This window comes from Phyllostomus discolor, chromosome 5 (assembly GCF_004126475.2).
Source record: "Phyllostomus discolor isolate MPI-MPIP mPhyDis1 chromosome 5, mPhyDis1.pri.v3, whole genome shotgun sequence".
NCBI lineage: Eukaryota > Metazoa > Chordata > Mammalia > Chiroptera > Phyllostomidae > Phyllostomus > Phyllostomus discolor.
The window spans coordinates 78407520-78428580 of record NC_040907.2 but is presented as its reverse complement, the minus strand read 5'-3'; the positions used below and the strand labels follow the sequence as shown (position 1 = coordinate 78428580).

The window sequence follows — 21061 nt, the reverse complement described above, 5'->3', positions numbered from 1 at the left end:
GTGGAATGATTAAATGATAAAATATATGTCCACTGAAGTCCTATTTAATGGCATAGAAAAGTGCTCCTGACGTCATAAATTTTAAAAACCAGGTTAGAAAATATTAGAAAATAACAATTTCCTGTCTTTGTAAAAACAAATATCTATTATATTGAAATTTCTATTCAAAGGAACAGCACTGATGGTCTGTGAGCCACACCCCCTCAAGCATTAGCAGGAGTTAGTGAATGCTGTTTAGTTTTGTGAACCTGTTCACTCTGTAATCAAATTCCAGTAATAGTTACTTTTAAAATATATTTCCATGTGAAGTCGGTGTTCAGTCAGTACAGAGTTTGAGTCCTGCGGGTTGTAAAATTTCTGGATATCTGTTACACAAAAATATGAATATACTTAAAATGCTACTGACTATATACTTAAACAAGGCTAAGATGGTAAATTTTATGGTATGTGTTTTTTACCATAATTACAACTTTTAAAAAATTGCCCATACCGTGGAAATTAAATTTGTGAAGAATGGGAAAACTGTTTGTTTAATTTGCACATGTGTGTATGTTATCTAACTGGATGGAGGAAGCAGCAATGTAATGGGATAGGCTGGAGCTTGTCTTGGCCGTCCTTGCTGGTTGATCTTACTCTTTAATTCGCCCAAATTTGGAAGTGACAGCTGGAGGATTGCCTGTTTGTGCTTCTGTCAGTTCCAGGCATGAACCGGTACTTCCAGCCTTTCTACCAGCCCAATGAGTGCGGCAAAGCCCTCTGCGTGCGGCCAGACGTGATGGAGCTGGATGAGCTCTATGAGTTCCCAGAGTATTCTCGAGACCCCACCATGTACCTGGCCTTGAGGAACCTCATCTTGGCCCTGTGGTACACTAACTGCAAAGTAAGTGGGGGCATGTTAGCTATCAGCTCACAGACAGACACTTCCCTTGAAAGACAGAAGCTGCTTTACCTGTGGATGGAACCTTTCAGCCAGGCTTTCTCCCCCTCAGCAGTGTTGACATTTTGGGGGCTTAGTCTTTGTGTGAGGGACTGTCCTGTGCATTGTAGTGTGTTTGGCCGCATCCTTGGCCTCTACCCACTGAATGTCAGAGCACCCCCAGTTGTGACAACCAAAAGTGATTCCAGCTATTGCCCAATGGGGGCAACGTGAGAACCACCACTTTGGACCATCAGAATTCTTGACGACTCAGTGCGTGACTGTAAGGTGCAAAGTTTGGTTCAAATAGTTCCAGTGGCTACCCCAGAAGAAAAAGTGAAACACTGAGGGCTGGATTAAACCCATCGAGGGCAGAATTCTTATCCCCCTTGTTATCCTCCAACAATCTTTGTTCTCTGTCGGGACTGAAGAAATGTTAGGGGCCTTATACACACAGTACCAACCTTGAAAGGGACAAAGATAAATGTGGACATGGGGGTGGAGTACAGGTTTTTTGTTTGTTTGTTTTTTAAACAGTCTTTCCTGATCCTAGTATTTTTCTGACTTATTAATTTCTTCTGCAATTACCAAGTGACTGCTCAATGCAGAACATTTTGCAAGGCCACCAAGAAAGATTTTCCAGTTCCATCCTGGTATTTCACTGGATTAGACTCCAGTATGAGGTGACCTGATTAAGTGATGGCTGTTAATGCCATTTGTATGAATTACACCCCAGGTAAGTAGGCTGGGCAAGGTGGAATTACTTGTTTCCTCTCCAGCAGGATGGAGGTAGGTGCTCAATAAACATTTGCTGAACTGAACAAAATTGTGATCAGAATTTCCTGTAAGTAATTATGAAGATACTTTTCAGAAACAACCTTCGATCTTTCTTTACATTTTTTAAATTTGCCTTTGAACTTTAACTTACATAGGGAAAGAGTCTTATGGAAAAAATCCTGACTTGTCAATCTGGATCCATTTTAATTTTTAGTAAGAGAGTAGGTATTATGTATATTTAGTACTTTAGTGGTAAAACACAAATGTTTTCTACAGAAGAATCAGAGACTTTGAAATGGTTTTGAAATGGTTTTTTAAATTTCATAAATACAAACACATTTTATTTTCTGAAACAATGAAGGTCAGTATTGTATGTGTTGTTTTTTGAATGCTTCGAGTGTATCGTCATCTTCCTGGGTTCGTTCAGGTTCTGGTGGGGCTGGGGTTTGGTGTCAAGTAAAGGAGAGGCCAAGGGTAGGGAAGGACCCCTCACCCTCATCTGCAGTGCCTGTTCTAACTTCACCCCAGGCCAAGGCTGCCATTACTCGGGAATCTTTGAGATGGACCATGACCTTGCCAAAGCTGGGCCAAGCAGAGAAAGGTGGTGTTGTCTTTCCCCACACTCCAAGTTCCTCGGTGGTCCTCCCTCCTCTTATCAGTGATCAGAATCCAATTTTTCCTGCTGCCAGTACACAGAATAGCCTGGGCTTCTACAATGACCTTTGTTGTGTGGTTTATTGAGCCAGGCTTATATTTGTGATGTCTGTCCCCATACTTCCTGTAGCAGTCATTCTCAGTGAGAGGAAGTGTGTATGGTAAGATACAAACTACTGTATCTGCCTTTTGTCCCTTCACCAGGGAAGATTCCCTTTGATCTTTGTTATAGCTTAGTGATTAATGGTGGATTTGAATGACCCTGAGAGTTTCTTTTTATTGTGATAAAAATGCAACATAAAATTGCCATTTTATTCTAAAATGGATCATTCAGTGGCATTAAGTACATATACAATGCTGTTTATCCATCACCGGTATCTGGTTCCAAAAATTTTTTATTGCCCCAAGAGGAAACCCCACAGTTCTTAAGCAGTGACTCCCTATTCCTCCCTTTCCTGAGCAGCCAGTGATCTACTCTCTGTCTCTATGGATTTGCCCGTTCTAGACATTTCATGTAAATGGAATCAGACAATACGTGGCCTTCTATAATGAACTTCTTCACTTAGCATAATGTTTTCAAGGTTCACGCATGTTGAAACATATGGGTCGGTACTTCATTGCTTCTTATGGCTAAATAAAATATGGATGGACCACATTTGTTTATCCATTCTGCCATTGATGAACATTTTTTTGGCTCTTCAAACAGTGCTTCTTTGAACATTTTGTTTGAACATCTGCTTTCAATTCCTTTGGGTATGTACCTAGTAGTGGAATTGCTGGGTCATATGGTAATTCTGTGTTTAACTTTTTGAGGAACCAAGAGGTGCTTTTTGTTTATTTGCCTTAACAGTTTGGTTTTATTTCCAAACACAGGAAGCTCTTACTCCTCATAAATGTATTCCTCACATCATTGTCCGGGGTCTCGTGCGCATTCGATGTGTTCAAGAAGTCGAGAGGATACTTTATTTTATGACGAGAAAAGGTCTCATCAACACAGGCGTTCTCAGCATCGGCACCGACCAGCACCTTCTTCCTAAAGATTACCACAGTGTGGGTGACTCGCTCTAGCAATAGTACTACCATCGGTCATGATGAAGGCTTGTCCATGGTTGTTAATACAATCAAAAGCCACATTATCACCAATAAGTTGTAACTCGAGACTTTTTAGCCTATGTGTTTTCTCTGGAGAGGGTACTATCAGGCATTGTTTCCCTGGACTGTAGAAAAGAGGAAGGGATTACGTAAGAAAAGTTCTACAGTATACTTTAGGAAAATTACTTTCTGCTATGGACATCAAAGAAATGTACATGAACCAACATTGCTTGGTTTTTAGTACCTTCCAGAACAACTAAACTAGCACATTGTTTTCATTGCTTTTTTTTTTCTCCCCTAAAGAAATCAGTCATCATTGTCGGGGCCGGTCCAGCAGGATTAGCAGCTGCTAGGCAACTGCATAACTTTGGAATTAAGGTAAGATTTTTGGCTCATGGAGGCAGAAACAGATGGTTAACTAACTGCTCCTCAGGTCCTGATTTTCTAAGTCTCAGAATTCAGTTCATGATTTTAGCAAAGAATGCTGAATACGTGATGGTGTCTTTATATCTTTACAATCCTAGAAAAGATACAAAAATTGAAGCTGGTTTAATAAAAGAAAGGTAGAGGAGTACAGAAATTCCCACAGCTTTGGAAAGTTTTACACTCAATGAGCAACTCAGAAGAGATTTGAAGTTGGTATCAAAGCAGAAATTCCTGACAGAGTGTTGTTGGCACAATAGAGGGAGCACTGAGGGAAATCCATTATTTCCGCAATAGTTTGAGACAACAGATAGCAACTTGGAAATTTACTTTCTTTTGTAAAAGTTTCTGAAATACCCAGCTACATTTTCTTATGCAAATTAAAGGAACCCTTTGAATCTGATTCTGAGAAACAAAAATCTTTGGTTTTGGGAGCAAGATTGGACTAGCTAATCCATGGTTGGGACAGAATCACATGACTTTTAAAGTACTGTATATATTTGAGGTTGCCTGCTTTTCCAAGCTGGGATATTTTTTCTTTTTATCTGGTATGTTGTCTTATTCCAGTTGTTCAAAATTAGCCAAAATAGAGACTATTACAAAAAACCATTTGTGCAGTTCAGTATCTAATTTGTGTTACACTCATTCAAATTAATCATCCCCCAGATTTCTGTGACTTCCTAAATCTGACATATTTCTCCTTTTTAAAAAGTTGTTTTGCAAGGACTTTGGTTTTCCCTTAATCCAAATGTGAAAATTAATTTGGTAAAATTGATTTAGTCTCTTTGCTCTTCTCTGTCTGGCTAAAAGAAAATAATAACTTCTTTTTTCACAATATCTTCTCTGATGGAGGAGCTTCGGGGAGAAGAAAAGTTTCCAATAGCTGTGCCTGGGACAGGCTTTCCTCTTGATTGAGTGGAGAACCTAAGTCTTGAATCACATTATGTTGCTGACAAAGCAGAGGAATCTGAGTTGGATTTACAAGAAGTGTGTTTGCATTTGTAAATTTTTCTTAGTGGCATTAAGCTTTGAGGTGTTTTAATTTATTGGTTATTTATTTCAGCTTTAGATACTAGGGCCAAGGCTTCTTGTTTGTTTTTCACTTGTGAAACCCACAGATTATGTTACAGGGGAGGTTGTTACTATCCAGAGTCTTTAATGTTGAGCCTTCCTCTCACACTGAAAGGAAACTAGAAACACGGATGGTTCTGTGTTAATCTGAAGTGTGGAGGGTGGGGAGGGTGGAACCACCAGTTATAACCTTTCTAATGGGAGAAAATGAGGAATACAGGTCTGAGAAAGGACAATATTCAGAGGACCTCTATTTCTCTCCCCTTTCCTTTGCCAGGAGATGAGGGAGACCCCACAGAGACCATCCATCCCTCTCATGATTAGAAAATGAGTCGCCTGAGAGATGGGTGACTCAGGGATCTTTCTAGAGCAATGTGAAGGAGTGCTTCCAGGGACCCAGAGATGAAGTGGCTGGCCTTGCATTGAATAGAACGCACATTTTCAGTTACTGCAGTCCCAGAAAGTATTATAAGTACTATAAGTACTTATAGATCATATAAGTACTTGATATGGGTCAAGTACTTGATATAGAAAGTCCCAAAGTACTATAGAGTAGCACTTTGAGTCACGGGGGCGACCACCTGAGAGCAGCTTCTCGTGCCACCGGAATGAAAAATGTGAAGGAGTTAAAATCCTGCGTGTGGGACCAATCTGCTTAGGTCATTGATGACCATGTGGTGACAGGATTTTTTTTTTTAAGTGATAGTCATATCTTGGGGAAGCTCAGGCATATGTGCAGTATTAAAGGAATTTTGCTACATACATAGGTATTTGAAAGAACAAATCCTCCTCTTTTACCTAGATTTTAATAGTGAGTGCTTTTTAATAATGGAATACTGTTTAGTAAAAGCCTTCCAAGTGCATTTCATGTGCTAGTTCATCAAATTTTATCATACAGCATTTGAGAGAACAGTTTGAGGATTTTACCAGCAGACTATTCACTATTCACTATTCACTATTTCTCCTTGTTAGAATCAGGGTTTAACAGCTGTTTCAGCTTCTTTTCAAAGTCATTTCTCTAGTAGTATAATAAAAAACAGCAGCCAGCTATGGAGCTTATTTAACTATATTGTTCTACATTTATAGTAGTCCATTTGATATGACTATTCTATCTTATTTAGCTTCCCCAATTGTCTGTCTTTTTAGGTGACTGTGCTGGAAGCCAAAGATAGAATTGGAGGCCGAGTGTGGGATGATAAATCCTTTACAGGCGTCACCGTGGGGAGAGGAGCCCAGATCGTCAATGGCTGCATTAACAACCCAGTAGCACTCATGTGTGAACAAGTGCGTTTCTGTCTTTAAGATGTGTACTGTAGACAAGGAGAAGAAAAAATTCTCAGTTTACTTCTGTGTAGTATTAATGTGCTCCTAAATAGTAATGAACAACTCCAGAATGATTTCTTGCCTCTTCTTCTCCGAAAAGTAAATAAAGACAATTACAGTTCTTCTTTTCAGAGAAGGTGGTACTAGAGGACTTAAAATATTTTTTTCTTTTTCCAAGATACTTAATTATATTTGTGTATTATTTGCAGACCATGGGATTAGCTCGTAGTTTTAGGGTTGCCAGATGAAATAAACAATAATACAGAATGCCCAGTTAAATTCAGATAAATAAGTAATTTTTTTAGTATAAGTATGTCCCAGATATTACACAGGATAGTTTACATGCAATGTTTGGTACATACTTATACTGAAAAAAGGTTTGTTGCTGTTTATCTGAGAGTCAGAGATAACTGGGCATCCTGTCTTTTATTGGGCACCCCTGTGTAGTTTCTTTGAAGACCTGGTAGGCCCAAGGCTTTTCCTGGCATCTTTATTGACGGGAAATCCAGTTTAACTCCTGGGAGTGTTTGCGTGTTGGCATGCTCGTTTACGTGAGAGTCAGAGCAAGGAGCGGCGGTGCACAGCACGGCACCTGCGGCATCAGCAAACCCTGGCTGCAAGGCTGAGGGTGCCTGGTGTGGAAGCTGCTGCGTCACACTAACATCCTCATGAAATAAGGCCTTACAGATTTCATGCTATTTTTTCACTGCCTTCCTTTGCTGCCATTTTCTACTAAGAATATTTGGCTTCATTTTTGAGAGGTACTAGACCATTTCCTCCTTGAGAGCTCTGTTTAATTTCAGCATAGAACCTGTACGTATTTTTTCCAGGGAAAATTTTCACCTTCTTATTCTTATTATTTTGAAGCTTGGCATCAGCATGCATAAATTTGGAGAAAGATGTGACTTAATTCAGGAAGGTGGAAGAATTACTGACCCCACTATTGACAAGCGCATGGATTTTCATTTTAATGCTCTCTTGGATGTTGTCTCTGAGTGGAGGAAGGATAAGACTCAGCTCCAAGATGTTCCTTTAGGAGGTATGGGGAGAACGATGTTCTGATTGTTCTATCCGAGTCTCATTATAACCTAAGCGTGGTCAGCAGTAGCATCATTCATCCATGAGGTTAGTGTATGCAATAATAGTCCTTCAGAGCATTCGCTTTGGACTAATGAGTTCTCCAGACCATTCTGCAGAGGGGGCAGAACTTCTGCAGCGACCTTTAGGTGCCTGTGTGTGCACACACACACACAAATCTTTACACAATAGTGGGTATTTCAAAAACTGTGTGAATGTTTAATTTTTCCATTTCCCAGGAGAGCTTCCTTTTAACTAAAATATGACAAGCCCTATGTGAATAAATAGGCACCACATAATTTCTTTTCTAGATAAGAGTTTCTATATGCCAGGATTTCTTTTCTTTTCCATTTTTGGAGCAGTAGGTTAAGATTTTTCCCAGTATATTTTATTTAAGAATGCAAGAATTGATATTATAATGTAATAACTTTACTTCAGATTCATTAGGCTTTGGTTCTAAATGGACATTGTTAGCCACAGCCCTTTAGAAAACCTGGCCGTGTGCCATGACTTGTTTCCATGACGGGGCCAGCGGAGATTTTACTACACTGCTTTTTAAGCTAATACTCATTTAACCTACAATTCTGTGATCTGAATGTATTTATTTACTTGCAGTTCTTGGAAGCATGTCAGAGTTTCTTAAAGTACAAACATTTAAACTCAGTTTTCAAGAAACTAATTCGCTTCAACTGTATGTTACTTTGTGAGGGATTTTAGTTCCTCATCCTGATATATATTCCATCTCTCTTTGGGATAAACAACTCAGAAGCAGGGATGGTCCGTCTCTTGTTTCATATCTGCCCTCTCCACCCTCTACCGTCTGAGACTGACCCAGACTGTAATCCCCTTAGTGCTGACAGACAAACCATAACAGAACATTTTTGGAAAGTCACCAGGGTCACCGGGGTCATTTAATTATATTCGGAAGTGTCCAGACCAAATAGTGAGTTGCTGAATTTTTTGGAATTGAAGATAGTTATGAGGCTGACTTCCAGGGTGTTCTCAGAATTTAGTTAGTGTTTTTTGCATGTGTGGGAATCGCTAGATAGCATTTTCTTTATACTTCTTCCAGTGTCACCAAATAAAAATGTAATAATGCTGCTTTGTCTTGGCCTTACTTAAAAATAAGGGAGGATCAGCAGCCCTTACTGTGTAAGTAGTTTCATTGTATTAATGTTTTTTGAAAAGCTTTAAATAATAATGCATACATGTCCATATGAGGTTGGTTATATCTATCCTGGCAGGATCTCAGCTGTCTGAGATCTCACTTTGTTACCACTTAGCTGAAAAAAAAAAACACAAAACACCAAAATGTAAATTAGTATTTACATTTTACATGAGAAAAGGAGCTAGAATTAATTTCACAAAGCATATGTACTAAAGCTTTTAAATAGTATTTGCATAGAAATCATATTTAGACTTTTCTCAGTCTGTTTATACTTAATTTTATATACTGTTCCAGCAGTTTTGATGCTTCATGAACCTCTACAAACCTAAAGGAAAATAGAAACGACAGGAGGCAGGAATGGGATTTCTACCAGAAGGCTCTGAAAGTGGTAAAAAAAAAAAAAGCCCAGTGGTCTAGGGCCAACAGCCTGGTGCTGTGACATCCCCATATTACAGTCTAGTGGAAGAATGGAAATTTTTAATGAGAATCTTCAGTTGTCTAAAAAACAAAAGTTAGCTGATATCCAGTTCTGTTGCTAGTGAAGCAAGTTCTCAGTACTTTGTAGAGCTCTGTGTCTGCAGTGTCTGCATTGGATGGTTGTCTTCCCCGAGAATTTTATAAAGAAGTGACCTGGACGAAGGTTCATATAATGTGTCAGCTGTGAGTTCCCCCACACCCTCAAATGGAGCCTAAGAGTAACTGGAATGGCATCACAGCGCATGATGGAGTAGGAGACGAGTGCGGGGGGTGGTAACAAGGTGTGATTGCTGAGGCGTGTGGAGTCCGGGCGCTGCTGTGCTGGGAGCGGAGCGCAGTGGAGTGGGCCATCCATGCAGGGGGCGGTCACAGGCCGGGTGGGGCTGGCATTTACCAGCAGAGCCTGGGAGTCAGCAGGTGGTGTTGCTGTGTTTGGAAAGGCTAAAAATGTGCTGGCATGGTCTGGCTGTGGGTGTGGGATTTATTACAAAGGCAACGGAGAACCAGTAATTAAAGGTACTGAGGCACAGGGCTGACGTGATGATGGTCCATAATTGAATATTCTTGTGGGGGATAGAATGAACCCAGTAGCCAGTGTATTACAGATCTCCCTGTTGAAGTGAAATGTTATAACAACTTGACTTTAAGGTGATGGCAGTGAGACCAGAAAGGAATGGGAATTCTCTCTCTGTGTGTCTGTCTTTACATGTGCAGGGGGTGCTTTTCTCTGTTTTGAGCAAAAGAAGAAAGAGCTTCTCAAGCACACAGAAATGAAACATGGTTGAAGATGCAGAACCTGCATAGCTTTGTTTTCAGTTAAGATAAGCTTTTACTTCCTGAGAGAAGCCAACATTATGAAAATATTGTTTCCCCTGAGTTGGCTTAGGAAAGTCCATAAGTTTGGGGGTTTGCGGGTTGAATGAGGTTGAAAGCAAAAGATAAGGTATTAGGGAATGCTGCTAAGGCTGTTCTTTTCTGCTTTGATCCATTCCCATTACAGAAAAGATAGAGGAGATCTACAAAGCTTTTATCAAGGAATCTGGTATCCACTTCAGTGAGCTGGAAGAACAGGTGCTTCAGTTCCACCTCAGCAACCTGGAATATGCCTGTGGCAGCAACCTCCATCAGGTGTGATGAGGTTTTGTGACATGTGCTTCGAAATGCTTGTGTTTCTGTGTATGTGCGTGTATTTTATATAATCTCAACACTGAACTTAGTCTGGTTTGGATAAACAGGAAACAATGGTTCTACTGCTGAAAAGTTTGAAAACCACGATTTAGAGCATATTAACCCCACGGTGGTTTTGAAAAAAATTATTTTTTTGTTAAACAAAACAAAACAAGAGAAACCTCTTTTCCAGTGATGCCTGTGAAGAAGCTCAATGTGTAAACCTAATCCAGGAGCACTGTTGAGCTGAACTGGGGAGGGGTCCAGAGCCTTGAGCCTTCTTGCGCTTCTGGGAGGGCCGGAGGCCTTTCTCTGGAACCCGGCAGGGCCTGAACACACTGCTCACCAAAGGAGAGTGTCCTTGCAGTCACGGTCTGTTTATCTTGCTAAGATACATTTAAATTTACCTAACCTATTTAACCAACTATGATTTTGATACTTATATATTCTATATTTTGAATAGAGGCTCCTGACTGAATTGTTCTCTTTTGGACCTCTCCATCTTCCTTGGATTCTTCACAGCAATTGGAATAGCATTGTTTTCCATAATCTTGCTGCATTTCAACCTCTCTAGACTTTCCATGCTGAAGACCTGCAGTTGGCATGATTTTATATGGAGTTGATCAGATGCAGTTTTACTTCATAGAATTCTCCTTCTCTAGAATTGTTGATACATAACATGCCTTTTATTTTTATTAAGGAGTGGTATTCACAGCCAAATCACACCTACCTTTTGTTCTAAAGTAAGCTTTCTTGTGCGTTGTTGAGCAGTTTCCTTGCTCAGCAGTGGAATCTACCTGGGTTGGTCTGTGTGTCTCCTCCTTCCATTATGTTTTTCCCTGTTCACAGAAGCCCTGCTCTCTGGCCTCAGGTGGTGTTTTCCCACTTTGGGGTCCTTTCTTGTCCCTTAGGTGCAGACTCAAGAGGTGGGAACACCTCGTCTGTTCCCAACCTCTCCCGTTGTTTCCTAGGTGTCTGCTCGCTCCTGGGACCACAATGAATTCTTTGCCCAATTTGCTGGTGACCACACTCTCCTCACTCCTGGCTATTCTGTCATCATTGAAAAGCTGGCTGAAGGACTAGACATTCGGCTCAAATCTCCAGTGAGTATGACAGCAGTAGCAGGCTATGGTGTGGCCTTGCTTTTAGAGGATGGGAAGTTTGGGGCATGTGGGTTACAAAAGAGACAGACAGTTGCTGTGACGGTCAGCCGATGCCTCCTAGTATTTTTATGACATGGTTGTAGCATCATCCATATCAGTTACGTAGCTGCTAATGTTTGGAAACAGTAGTGGCACAGATGCATTTTCATTAATAATAAAATGTTGAAGTTGCTCACAACATCCCTGACCCGAAGCAGTAATTTTCACTGCAAGATTTTCCCTTCATATTTTTGTCCCTGTGCTTTTGTATTGTACATTGTTGTAACCATAGGGGCAATTCTGTATGTTACACTTTACACTCTATTATTAGTGTTTTCCATATTTTGATATAGTATTTATAAATTTTAATGGCTGAATAATAGTTCCTTGAAATAGGGTGTAACTGTTGCTTTGAACTCTGAATGTCAGGAAATGATTTTCTATAGCATTTCCACAGGGGTGTAAACTGACATATGGAACTGCAGAGGGTCCCGGATCATGTGGTCCCATCATGTTTTTTATAGTTGTCTTTCTTGAGCAGGTACAGAGTATTGATTATTCTGGAGATGAAGTACAAGTTACCACAACAGATGGGACAGGGTACACAGCACAAAAGGTGAGTCCTAAAATTTCACTAGGTGCTTCAGGGGCCCAGAAATAAGGGAAAAGAGCCTTTTCCACCAGGAAGTTGGCCTTTGGTATTTTTTCTGGAACACCTTTTTTGATTTCTGAAGAGTTAGGTATGTCCACTTAGAATGTGTAAGTCCGATTTAACTAATATAACACTTTATAGATTCATAAAGGTGGAAATCTGAGTAGGTTTCTTAAAGTGAGTTCTATGCTACATTAGTCCTGAGAATTGAACAAGAAAATAAATTCTTTGGCTACATAAATTTGAAAAGTATTGTATACTACAGTCCACTTTTCGGGTTAAATAGGAGCATATTAAGGCTGTGAGAAGTCCTGCATAAAAAAAGAGCCATTTTACTTTAACTGAGTGTTCCAAACTGGTATTTTTGTTGTTGTTGTTGTTTGTTTTTTCACAGAACTGATTTTCATATCAAGAAAGCTCTATGTTTTCATTTTGAAACTGCAGAAGTACTTTTATATTATTTGAATTTTTTATAAACCACTTTAGTAACTGGACAGTGAAAGGTGTTGTGATATAATATGTAAAATCATACTGAGATTTCTGTAATGTAGAACAAAGGTGCTTATTTGGGAAGGAGGGGATTAGTAAACCCCATAGTTTATTTAAATTTAGTTATAATATCTAAAATGATTTCCAAAAAGTATAATTGACAAACTATCACTAGTTCCTAGACTAGCTATGTTTTATACTTTTCATTGATCTTAATATTTCACAGTCCTTGGTATTCAAACAGAAATAAAGGATTGCATGCCAAATGGAAAGACAGGGTATAGTGTATGAGTCCAGAGGATGGGTCCTCGTGTTAGTCTTGGGTTTAACTAGTTGGGTAGTTCGTAGTGGTCCTGTAGACTTGGGACTAATAGTGGTTCTCCGTTCTGGCTGCACATTAGAATCACCCAGAAGGTGCTTTAAAAGAAAGGCTGCAAAACTTCACCCCACAGGGATTTTTTCTGAACTGGTCTGGTCGTGTTTGTAATGTTCCCCAAGAGATTACAGCATGTAGCCAGAGTGGAGAACCACTGGGCAATAGTGTCCTTGTCCGTGAGCCCCGAGATGAGGATGAGGCTAATCTCTAAAGATCTCCCTACTAGAAAAAAATTTTTTTAGTCCCTCTTTTTAAAATTGCAAGTCAGGCCCTGGCTGGCGTAGCTCAGTGGATTGAGCTCGGGCTGCGAACCAAAGTGTCGCAGGTTCGATTCCCAGCCAGGGCACATGCCTGGGTTGCGGGCCACGGCCCCCAGCAACCACACATCAATGTTTGCCTCTCTCTCTCTCTCCCTCCCTTCCCTCTCTAAAAATAAATAAATAAAATCTTAAAAAAAATAAAATAAATAAAATAAAATAAAATTGCAAGTCAGTGAATGGCTCAGCCCCTGATACATTGTAACTTGGCCTTTTGGCATCCAAGATAACATGCTCATTAGACTCACTCTGCTGGGTCACCCTCTGCCAACCCTGAGTGGGCGCGTTTACTCCTTTCTTTGTATTCTGTCTCTCCAGAGATTTCAGGGCATAGCTCCAGCCTGCATTTCAAAGCCAGCTCTGAGTGGTAAAAGCAAATATTTTTATTTTTATGGTTGTCAGCACACACCACACAGTTTGAATTCGAAGTTTCCCTGGTTTATAGGTGAAAGATAAACATTTGAAAAAATGTAATTCAATTAACGTTGCTTCCACAGAGATCAGCCTTTAGTTCTTTGCCAGAGTATTTCTATCTTGTGGCTGTTGGTTTTAAAAACTTTTTTTGTTATTAAGAAAAATCTCTAGATCCTTATATTCTTCTGGTTTTTATTTATATATCCAAGAGAGTATTTTTTTTGTTACATGGTAGCTGTTATCTTTTTAAAGTATATTTTATTGATTATGCTATTACAATTGTCCCATTTTTTCTCCCCTTTATTCCCCTCCATCCTGCACCCCCCTCTATCTGCCATCTCCCCCCTTTGTTCATGTCCATGGGTCATACATATAAGTTCTTTGGCTTCTTCATTTCCTATGCTATTCTAAACCTCCCCATCTGTGTTGTACCTACCAATTATGCTTCTTATTCCCTGTATCTTTTCCCCAATTCCCCCCCCTCCCCCTCCCTGCTAATAATCCTCCATGCAATCTCCATTTCTGTGGTTCTGTTCCTGTTGTAGTTGTTTGCTTAGTTTTTCAGGTTTGTTGGTAGTTGTAAATTTAATTATCATTTTACTGTTCATAGTTTTGATCTTTTTCTTAGATAAGTCCCTTTAACATTTCATATAATAAGGGCTCGGGGATGATAAACTGATTAAACTGGACCTTATCTGGGAAGCAGTTTATCTGCCCTTCCACTATAAATGATTGCTTTTCTGGATAGAGTAATGAATGTAGGTTCTGGATGTAGGCCCTCGCCTTTCATGACTTGGAATACTTCTTTCCAACCTCTTCTTGCCTGAAAGGTTTCTTTTCATAAATCAGCTAAGGGTCTAATGGGAACTCCTTTGTAGGTAACTGTCTCATTTTGTCTTGCTTCTTTTAAGATTCTCTCCTTGTATTTAATGTTGGGTAACGTAATTATGATGTGCCTTGGTGTGTACTTCCTTGGGTCCAACTTATATGGGACTCTCTCTCTGAGCTTCCTGGACTTGTATGTCTATTTCCTTTGCCAGATTGGGGAAGTTTTCCTTCATTATTTTTTCAAATGAGTGTTCAGTTTCTTGCTTTTTGTCTTCTTCTGGCATTCCTATGTTTCAGGTGTTGGAACATTTAAAGTTGTCCCAGAGCTTCCTGTGACAACTAAGCCTCTCCTCATTTTGAATTCTTCTTTCTTCATTCTGTTCTGGTTGAATGTTTATTTCTTCCTTTTGCTCCAAATTGTTGATTTGAATCCATTTCCTTCCCTTCACTGTTGGTTATTTATATATTTTTCTTTATTCACTTTGTATAGCCTTCATTTTTATCTTTATTTTGCATCCATACTCAATTATTTCTGTGAGTATCTTGATTACCAGTGTTTTGAACTCCGCATCTGATAGGTTGGCTACCTTCTCATTGCTTAGTTCTTTTTCTGGAGCTTTGATCTGTTCTTTCATTTGGGCTTTTGTGTGTGTGTGTGTGTGTGTGTGTGTGTGTCTCCACAAGCCTGTCACGTAATAAGGGGCGGAGCCTTAGGTATTCCCCAGGGCGGGACAACCCATGTTGCTGTGTTGTGATGCTCTATGTGGGGGAGGGGTCAGAGAGGTAACAGTGCCACTTGCTGGGCTTCTGCCCTGCTTTTAGTCCCTTCCTCCACTACCTGGAATTGTATTGTGCCCTTTCAGGTGCTGCCCTAGTGCTGATTCCTGGTTGGGTGGGTTTGTGTATGTTCTAGGAACCTGTGGGTCTCTCCAGTGGACTCTCCTATGAGACTGGAAGTTTATCCTGCTGCCACACCCCCCACAGAATTTTACAGCCTCTGGTACAGCCAGAGATTTTGGGTCTTTACTGACCTGTGCTGAAACCCTGGATTGTGTGGTGTGTCTCACTCCCCATTTGTCCTCCCAGTTTATCTGCACATGAATGTGGGACTGCCTGGTCCACCAGCTGCTGCCTTGCCATGCCTTCTCTCCACCCTGGCTGCCCATCTCCACCCCTCCTACCAGTGTGGATGAATGTTTCTTTTTTAACTCCTTGGTTGTTGGACTTCCCACACAGTTTGATTTCCTGGTGGTTTTCTGTTTTTAAATTGGTTTTTGTCCTTTTGGTTTTGCGAGGAAGCAAAGAGTATCTACCTACCCCTTTATCTTGGCTGGAAGCCTTGCATCGTAGTTATTTTCAATAATGAGATTGAGGATAGAGTACGTTTTTATTTTTAAATTTTCTAATTTTCTTTGACAGTAAACAATGACAAAATCCCAGGAAGAACTCTGAACTTCCTGTGATCATGGAGTTTGGGGTTCAAGCCAAATACACTAAATCTTTGATGAAGGCCATAGTAGATTTGGTGCTTGGCATTCAGCTTCATTCCACTCCCGTCTTCCTGTTACAGTACTGTAGATGACAGAAAGTAAGTGTGTGCGCACACACACATGCACACCCCTTCCCAGACTCCTTTGCAGCTGAGGCTCTCAGTAAGAAATGGGTTAGTCACTCAGATGCACTTGCATGATTTGGAAGGTATAGTCTGGCTTTTACTTCACTTCTGCTGCATCTGCTGACAAGCATAATGGTCAAGGTGTTGGGTTCTTCAGAATGGACAGTACAGATCCATTAACTGCAAGGGAGTCAAGACTCAGGGCATGAGGAACCCATTTTGCTGGTGAAGGTTGTTCTATAAAGTGGCATGATTCTGGTAGCAGTAGTAGTGGCTCCTGATTGTGGCAATGGTAACATGGTTCTGGAGCCAGGAATTTCCTGATTGTGTCGAGAGATGGCAAGTTTCTTTGATGGCCTGGTTTTATGATGTGACTTTCAAGAGTCATTCTGGAAGGCTTTGTTAGCATCTATGAGTTCATCTGTTAACTGAATGAATTTGTAAGGCATTTGGACCCTGCAGTAAATTACTTCCTCCCTTAAAACAATTGTCTTAATTCCTAGTGCTTGTAATACGCTTTACCATTTATGAACCAGATTGATGTATATTGTAAGGGCTTTTGTTTTAAGCATTACCCCAATCCTTTGAGGTTATTAGGGCAGATATTACCTTGACCACACATTATAAAGTGTCAGGAATGAACAAGTCTGGTTCTCCTGACTCCACATTTCGGTACATTCTTCCTATAGCACTGCTTTTCAGGATTGGGACCTGTTGACTCTTCTTAATCTGGGATTATTGTAAATCATCAAGACCTTTCTGTAAGTTCCTCCCTGTAGAAGCCGCTTCTGCCCTGCCAGGCACCCCATGCAGTAAACAGTCTGCACAGCTGCACACGCCGCCCTTGTTCTTAGGAAGAGAACAAAACTGTCTCCTGACTGGCAGTAGGGAGCAGTGTTCTTCACTGAGATTTTCCTGGAGATGCACGCACTGAGTTGTTGTGGTATTAGGTTCAGTTGCTGCTTGTGTGCTAACTGTTAATTATTTTCCACAGGTATTAGTCACTGTACCACTGGCCTTGCTGCAGAAAGGTGCCATTCAGTTTAATCCACCACTGTCAGACAAGAAGATGAAGGCCATCAACAGCTTAGGTGCAGGGATCATTGAAAAGGTGACTAGATTACTTAAGCCCCAGAACTACGGAGATTGATGTCAGATGACAGGGGTTCCTTTGCTGAGAAGTTCCTGATACTGAGAAGTAGTCGGCAACTTTTGAATCCAAATAAAATGCGAAGATTTCCTTTTCATTTGAATAATTGTTCCTGCAGAATACAAAAGAATATTATGGAAACACAAGGAAGAGAGCTGGCTGAGGTTTATAAATTTTAAGTTTAGGAAGATAAGTCTTACTCAGAATTTGAACTTGGTATATTAATTCTTTTCTGCTTTCCATCTCTACCTCTACTAATTGGCCCCAATGAGGAGAATGTTTTACCTCCTCTGCCTTTAATATCCCTTTCAGCGGACTCTGCCAGTGCTGCAGTAGATACTGGCAAACCTATAAGGAGTCAGAGTTTATCTTACGGACATAAGCTTCAAATACCATATCTCAGAATGTGTTGCATTTTCAGATTAGCTTAGAGGTTGCTGGTGGGAGTACGGGACTGAGAGACATAAAAGGTCAGATGCTTATGGAGAGAAGAAAGGAGGTGGGAAAATGGAAAGGGGGTAGTGAGGGGTTTGTTTCTTTTTTTGGCTTTTTAAAAACAGTTTTAGTTAAGACCTGTAGGTTGCTACTTGGAGATTGCTGTACTTTTGATTCAAGAAATTCTTAACCATCTTTCACTTACTTTCCAGATTGCCTTGCAATTTCCTTATAGATTTTGGGACAATAAAGTTCAAGGAGCAGACTTTTTTGGGCATGTTCCTCCTAGTGCCAGCAAGCGAGGGCTTTTTGCTGTATTCTATGACATGGATCCCCAGGTAAAGTCATTGGTGAAATGTGGTTTGAACTTATTGCAGTTTAAAATTTGGTGTGGTAACTTTTTACATGTCAAGCTCAGAAACTAAGGGACATTGTGGACACTCTAGATATATGTTTATATTCTAGAAGGATACTTGGACTAGGACATCTTTCTATAGCATAGGAGCACCAGTATCTGCCATACTTTCTCGAAGTACTAATGTTGCTCCCTGAGAAATAAATTAGTCACTTGTGGGAACTTTCAGGCTGATAAGGGAGTTCCTCTTAGGATGAATCCACAACAGCACAGCAACCAGGGGTTCCTGAAGAGTCCTCTCCAAGGGTCCTCAGTGGTGCTATGCAGGGTGGGATGTGATTGGCCTGGGAAGGGCAGATCTGTGTTGGTAGATGTGATTGGTGGGGAATGAAGACTGGGGGCATGCCTGTGACTTAAAAGCTATGGTAATGCTGACATCATGTAAAAGAATCCCAGTTCTTTTTTTGTCTCCTTTCCAAGAAACATCTTAAAAAGTTTCACTTAGGAACCTAGAGCAAAATTTCTTTACCATTTGAGAAAGTTCTTTCCATTATTTCATCCATAGACTTCCCTTCTCAACCTTGTTCCATTTCTTCTGAAAGAAGTTCTTATAAGGGAAAAGCCAAGGAAACTCTGAATTTAATATTTACACTGCTTCCTGAGTTTTTTCAACATGGAACAATAAAAAAATGTACAGATGAATAATGAGTATGAGGAAAATGGACTGGTGTTTGAACGGATAGGGGACAATAGGAAATAATGAAATTTAATTTTTGAGATTGAGGTTATCTCTTTGGAACCATGCATTTAGAGACTTTTGTACCAAAGCAAAAAGTGTAAACTGCTTTTCTCTTCTGCGTGTCCAGAAAAAACACAGTGTGTTGATGTCGGTGATCGCTGGGGAGGCGGTGGCCTCCCTTAGGAACCTGGAGGACAAGCAGGTGCTGCAGCAGTGCATGACCACACTCCGGGAGCTGTTCAAGGAGCAGGTCAGACACCCTCTTTGAAAGGAGGACATGCCTGCCTTGGTGTGCTCTTCAGAGTGTGGTGGAGCCCACAGCAAGCCGTCATTACCAAGAGTGAAAAGAATCAAGGCAGTAGGCCACATTAATCTTTCTTTCAATATCTACTGTTCACCTAAGTTCCTGAATTAGTTTGCTAGGGCTGCCATAACAAAAATACCACAGCCTGGCTGGTTTAAACAATGGAAGTTTATTTTCTGACCATTCTGGAGGCTAAAAGTCCAAGATCAAGGTGTTTGTTGGCAGATTTAAGTTCTTTGAGGCCTCTCTCCTTAGGTTACAGATGGCTGCCTTCTGGCTGCGTCCTCACGTGGTCGCCCCTCTGTGTTGTCTGTGTCCTCATGTCCTTTCTTTCTTTTTTTTTGAAGGTTTTATTTATTTTTAGAGAGAGGGGAAGGGAGGGAAAGAGGAAGGGGAGGGTTGTCAATGTGTGGTTGCCTCTCGCACACCCCCTACCCAGGACCTGGCCCGCAACCCTGTGTTGCGCCCTGACTGAGAATCAAACTGGTGACCCTTTGGTTCGCAGGCCGGCACTCAGTCCACTGAGCCACACCAGCCAGGGTCTCATCTCCTTTTCTTATAAGATTACCAGTCATACTGGATTAAGGCCTACCCTCACAATCCCATTTTAACTTAATTACCTCATCAAAGGCTCTTTCTCAAACACAGTCATATTATAAAGTAGCGAGGATTAAGGCTTCAACATGTAGATTTTAGGGAGGACACTAATATAGCCCATACCAGTACCCCATCCCTCCTTTTACACTCTTATTTTCCTTCCCTTTTTCCTGAGATCATGCATACCCTCTTTTCTTTCCTAAGGATGTACAAAATTTCCCACAGACTCTGTATTTATCTAAAGTCTAGCAGGCTTTAGTAACAAATTTCCTTTTAAAGAGACATTTTCCAGAATTTTCTCATACTTCACATAGAAGCTAGTCTCTTTTCTGTATTTTCTCCAAGGAGCTTAAGGTACTTTTTATTTGCCAATTTACTAAATGTCACAGTCTCTGCAGAATTATAAATGGCATGGCTTATATCATTTTCAAATAAAGAAACAGAAGTTGAAAGAAGTGAAATAACTAAAAAGTTACAGAGAGAAAGAGAGACATCAGGGGGGCATTGCTTATTTTGTGTGATGTAATTATATCTATCATCCCTAGTTTTAGGTTTTTTGTCCTAAAATTTGTTTTCAAATTAGTTATTTAGAACTGAGGACATGGTTCTTTCTATAGAAATAATTTCCTTCTATAGAAATAATTTTCATGGTGTGCTTGTCAGAGACTAGGCTACAAAATGGTTTGAAATTTAGGGAGTGTGAAATATATCTTTAGATATCTATTTTCTGGAGAAGCCTGTTGAGAATTTCACCTTGAGGTCCGAGAACTCCAGCCTTCCCTTCCCTGCTCTGGCCCAGAGATCCTTTTCCCTCCATCTCTCTGGCACAGGCTGGGCTATGGGAAATAGAATGCCCTAACTCTTAGCTGGTAGTGAGGGCCCCATGTAGGTGGCAGGAAGGTGTGTCTGGCAGTAGGGTAAACTGTAAAGTGAGGAGGCACGTGTCAAGGGAGGTTGCAGAGCTGGGACAGGAGGCAGAGAAGGATGAGCAGATACAGGGTAGAGTCATAAGGGGGGCAGAGGAACGTGCTGAGAATGGCTATTTCAGAATACTACGAGAAAGAACTCAGTTTCTAGTGGGAGTGAGGACTGCACATTTATACTTGGGATTGCACGATATCTGAGTCCCCTCTTGATCCTGTTTTGTGGTTCCTCCAACTTGATATAGGAAGTCCCAGATCCCACAAAGTATTTTGTCACCCGGTGGAGCGCAGACCCCTGGATCCAGATGGCATACAGTTTTGTGAGGACAGGTGGGAGCGGCGAAGCCTATGATATCCTTGCTGAAGAAATACAAGGAACCATCTTCTTTGCTGGTGAGGTGTGTATCATGATCCTGAACCCAATTATTTTTGTTTTGATTACTGTCTTTTAATTACAGTGATGTGTCCAGAGTTTTAAAACAATGTCAGATACTTTCAAATCTTTTGACAACAAACAGCAGATGTTCTCTCAACATCTTCCTCACACTCCCAGAGCAACCATTTTTAACTTTTCTGATGT

At 40.6% G+C, this 21061-nt stretch overlaps 1 protein-coding gene across 2 annotated transcripts in view; it reads left to right on the top strand.

Moving 5' to 3' along the window:
• Window positions 1-21061, top strand: part of KDM1B (lysine demethylase 1B) — a 55147-nt gene that overhangs the window by 28491 nt on the left and 5595 nt on the right. For both annotated transcript variants that reach the window (XM_028512079.2, XM_036026456.1), the window contains exons 10-21: window positions 696-880; window positions 3221-3397; window positions 3743-3817; window positions 6080-6217; window positions 7124-7295; window positions 9979-10106; window positions 11117-11248; window positions 11829-11903; window positions 16973-17089; window positions 17776-17901; window positions 18785-18907; window positions 20727-20879. In XM_028512079.2, coding sequence (XP_028367880.1) covers window positions 696-880; window positions 3221-3397; window positions 3743-3817; window positions 6080-6217; window positions 7124-7295; window positions 9979-10106; window positions 11117-11248; window positions 11829-11903; window positions 16973-17089; window positions 17776-17901; window positions 18785-18907; window positions 20727-20879 — 1601 coding nt within the window. The remainder of the gene's footprint in view (window positions 1-695; window positions 881-3220; window positions 3398-3742; window positions 3818-6079; window positions 6218-7123; window positions 7296-9978; window positions 10107-11116; window positions 11249-11828; window positions 11904-16972; window positions 17090-17775; window positions 17902-18784; window positions 18908-20726; window positions 20880-21061) is intronic.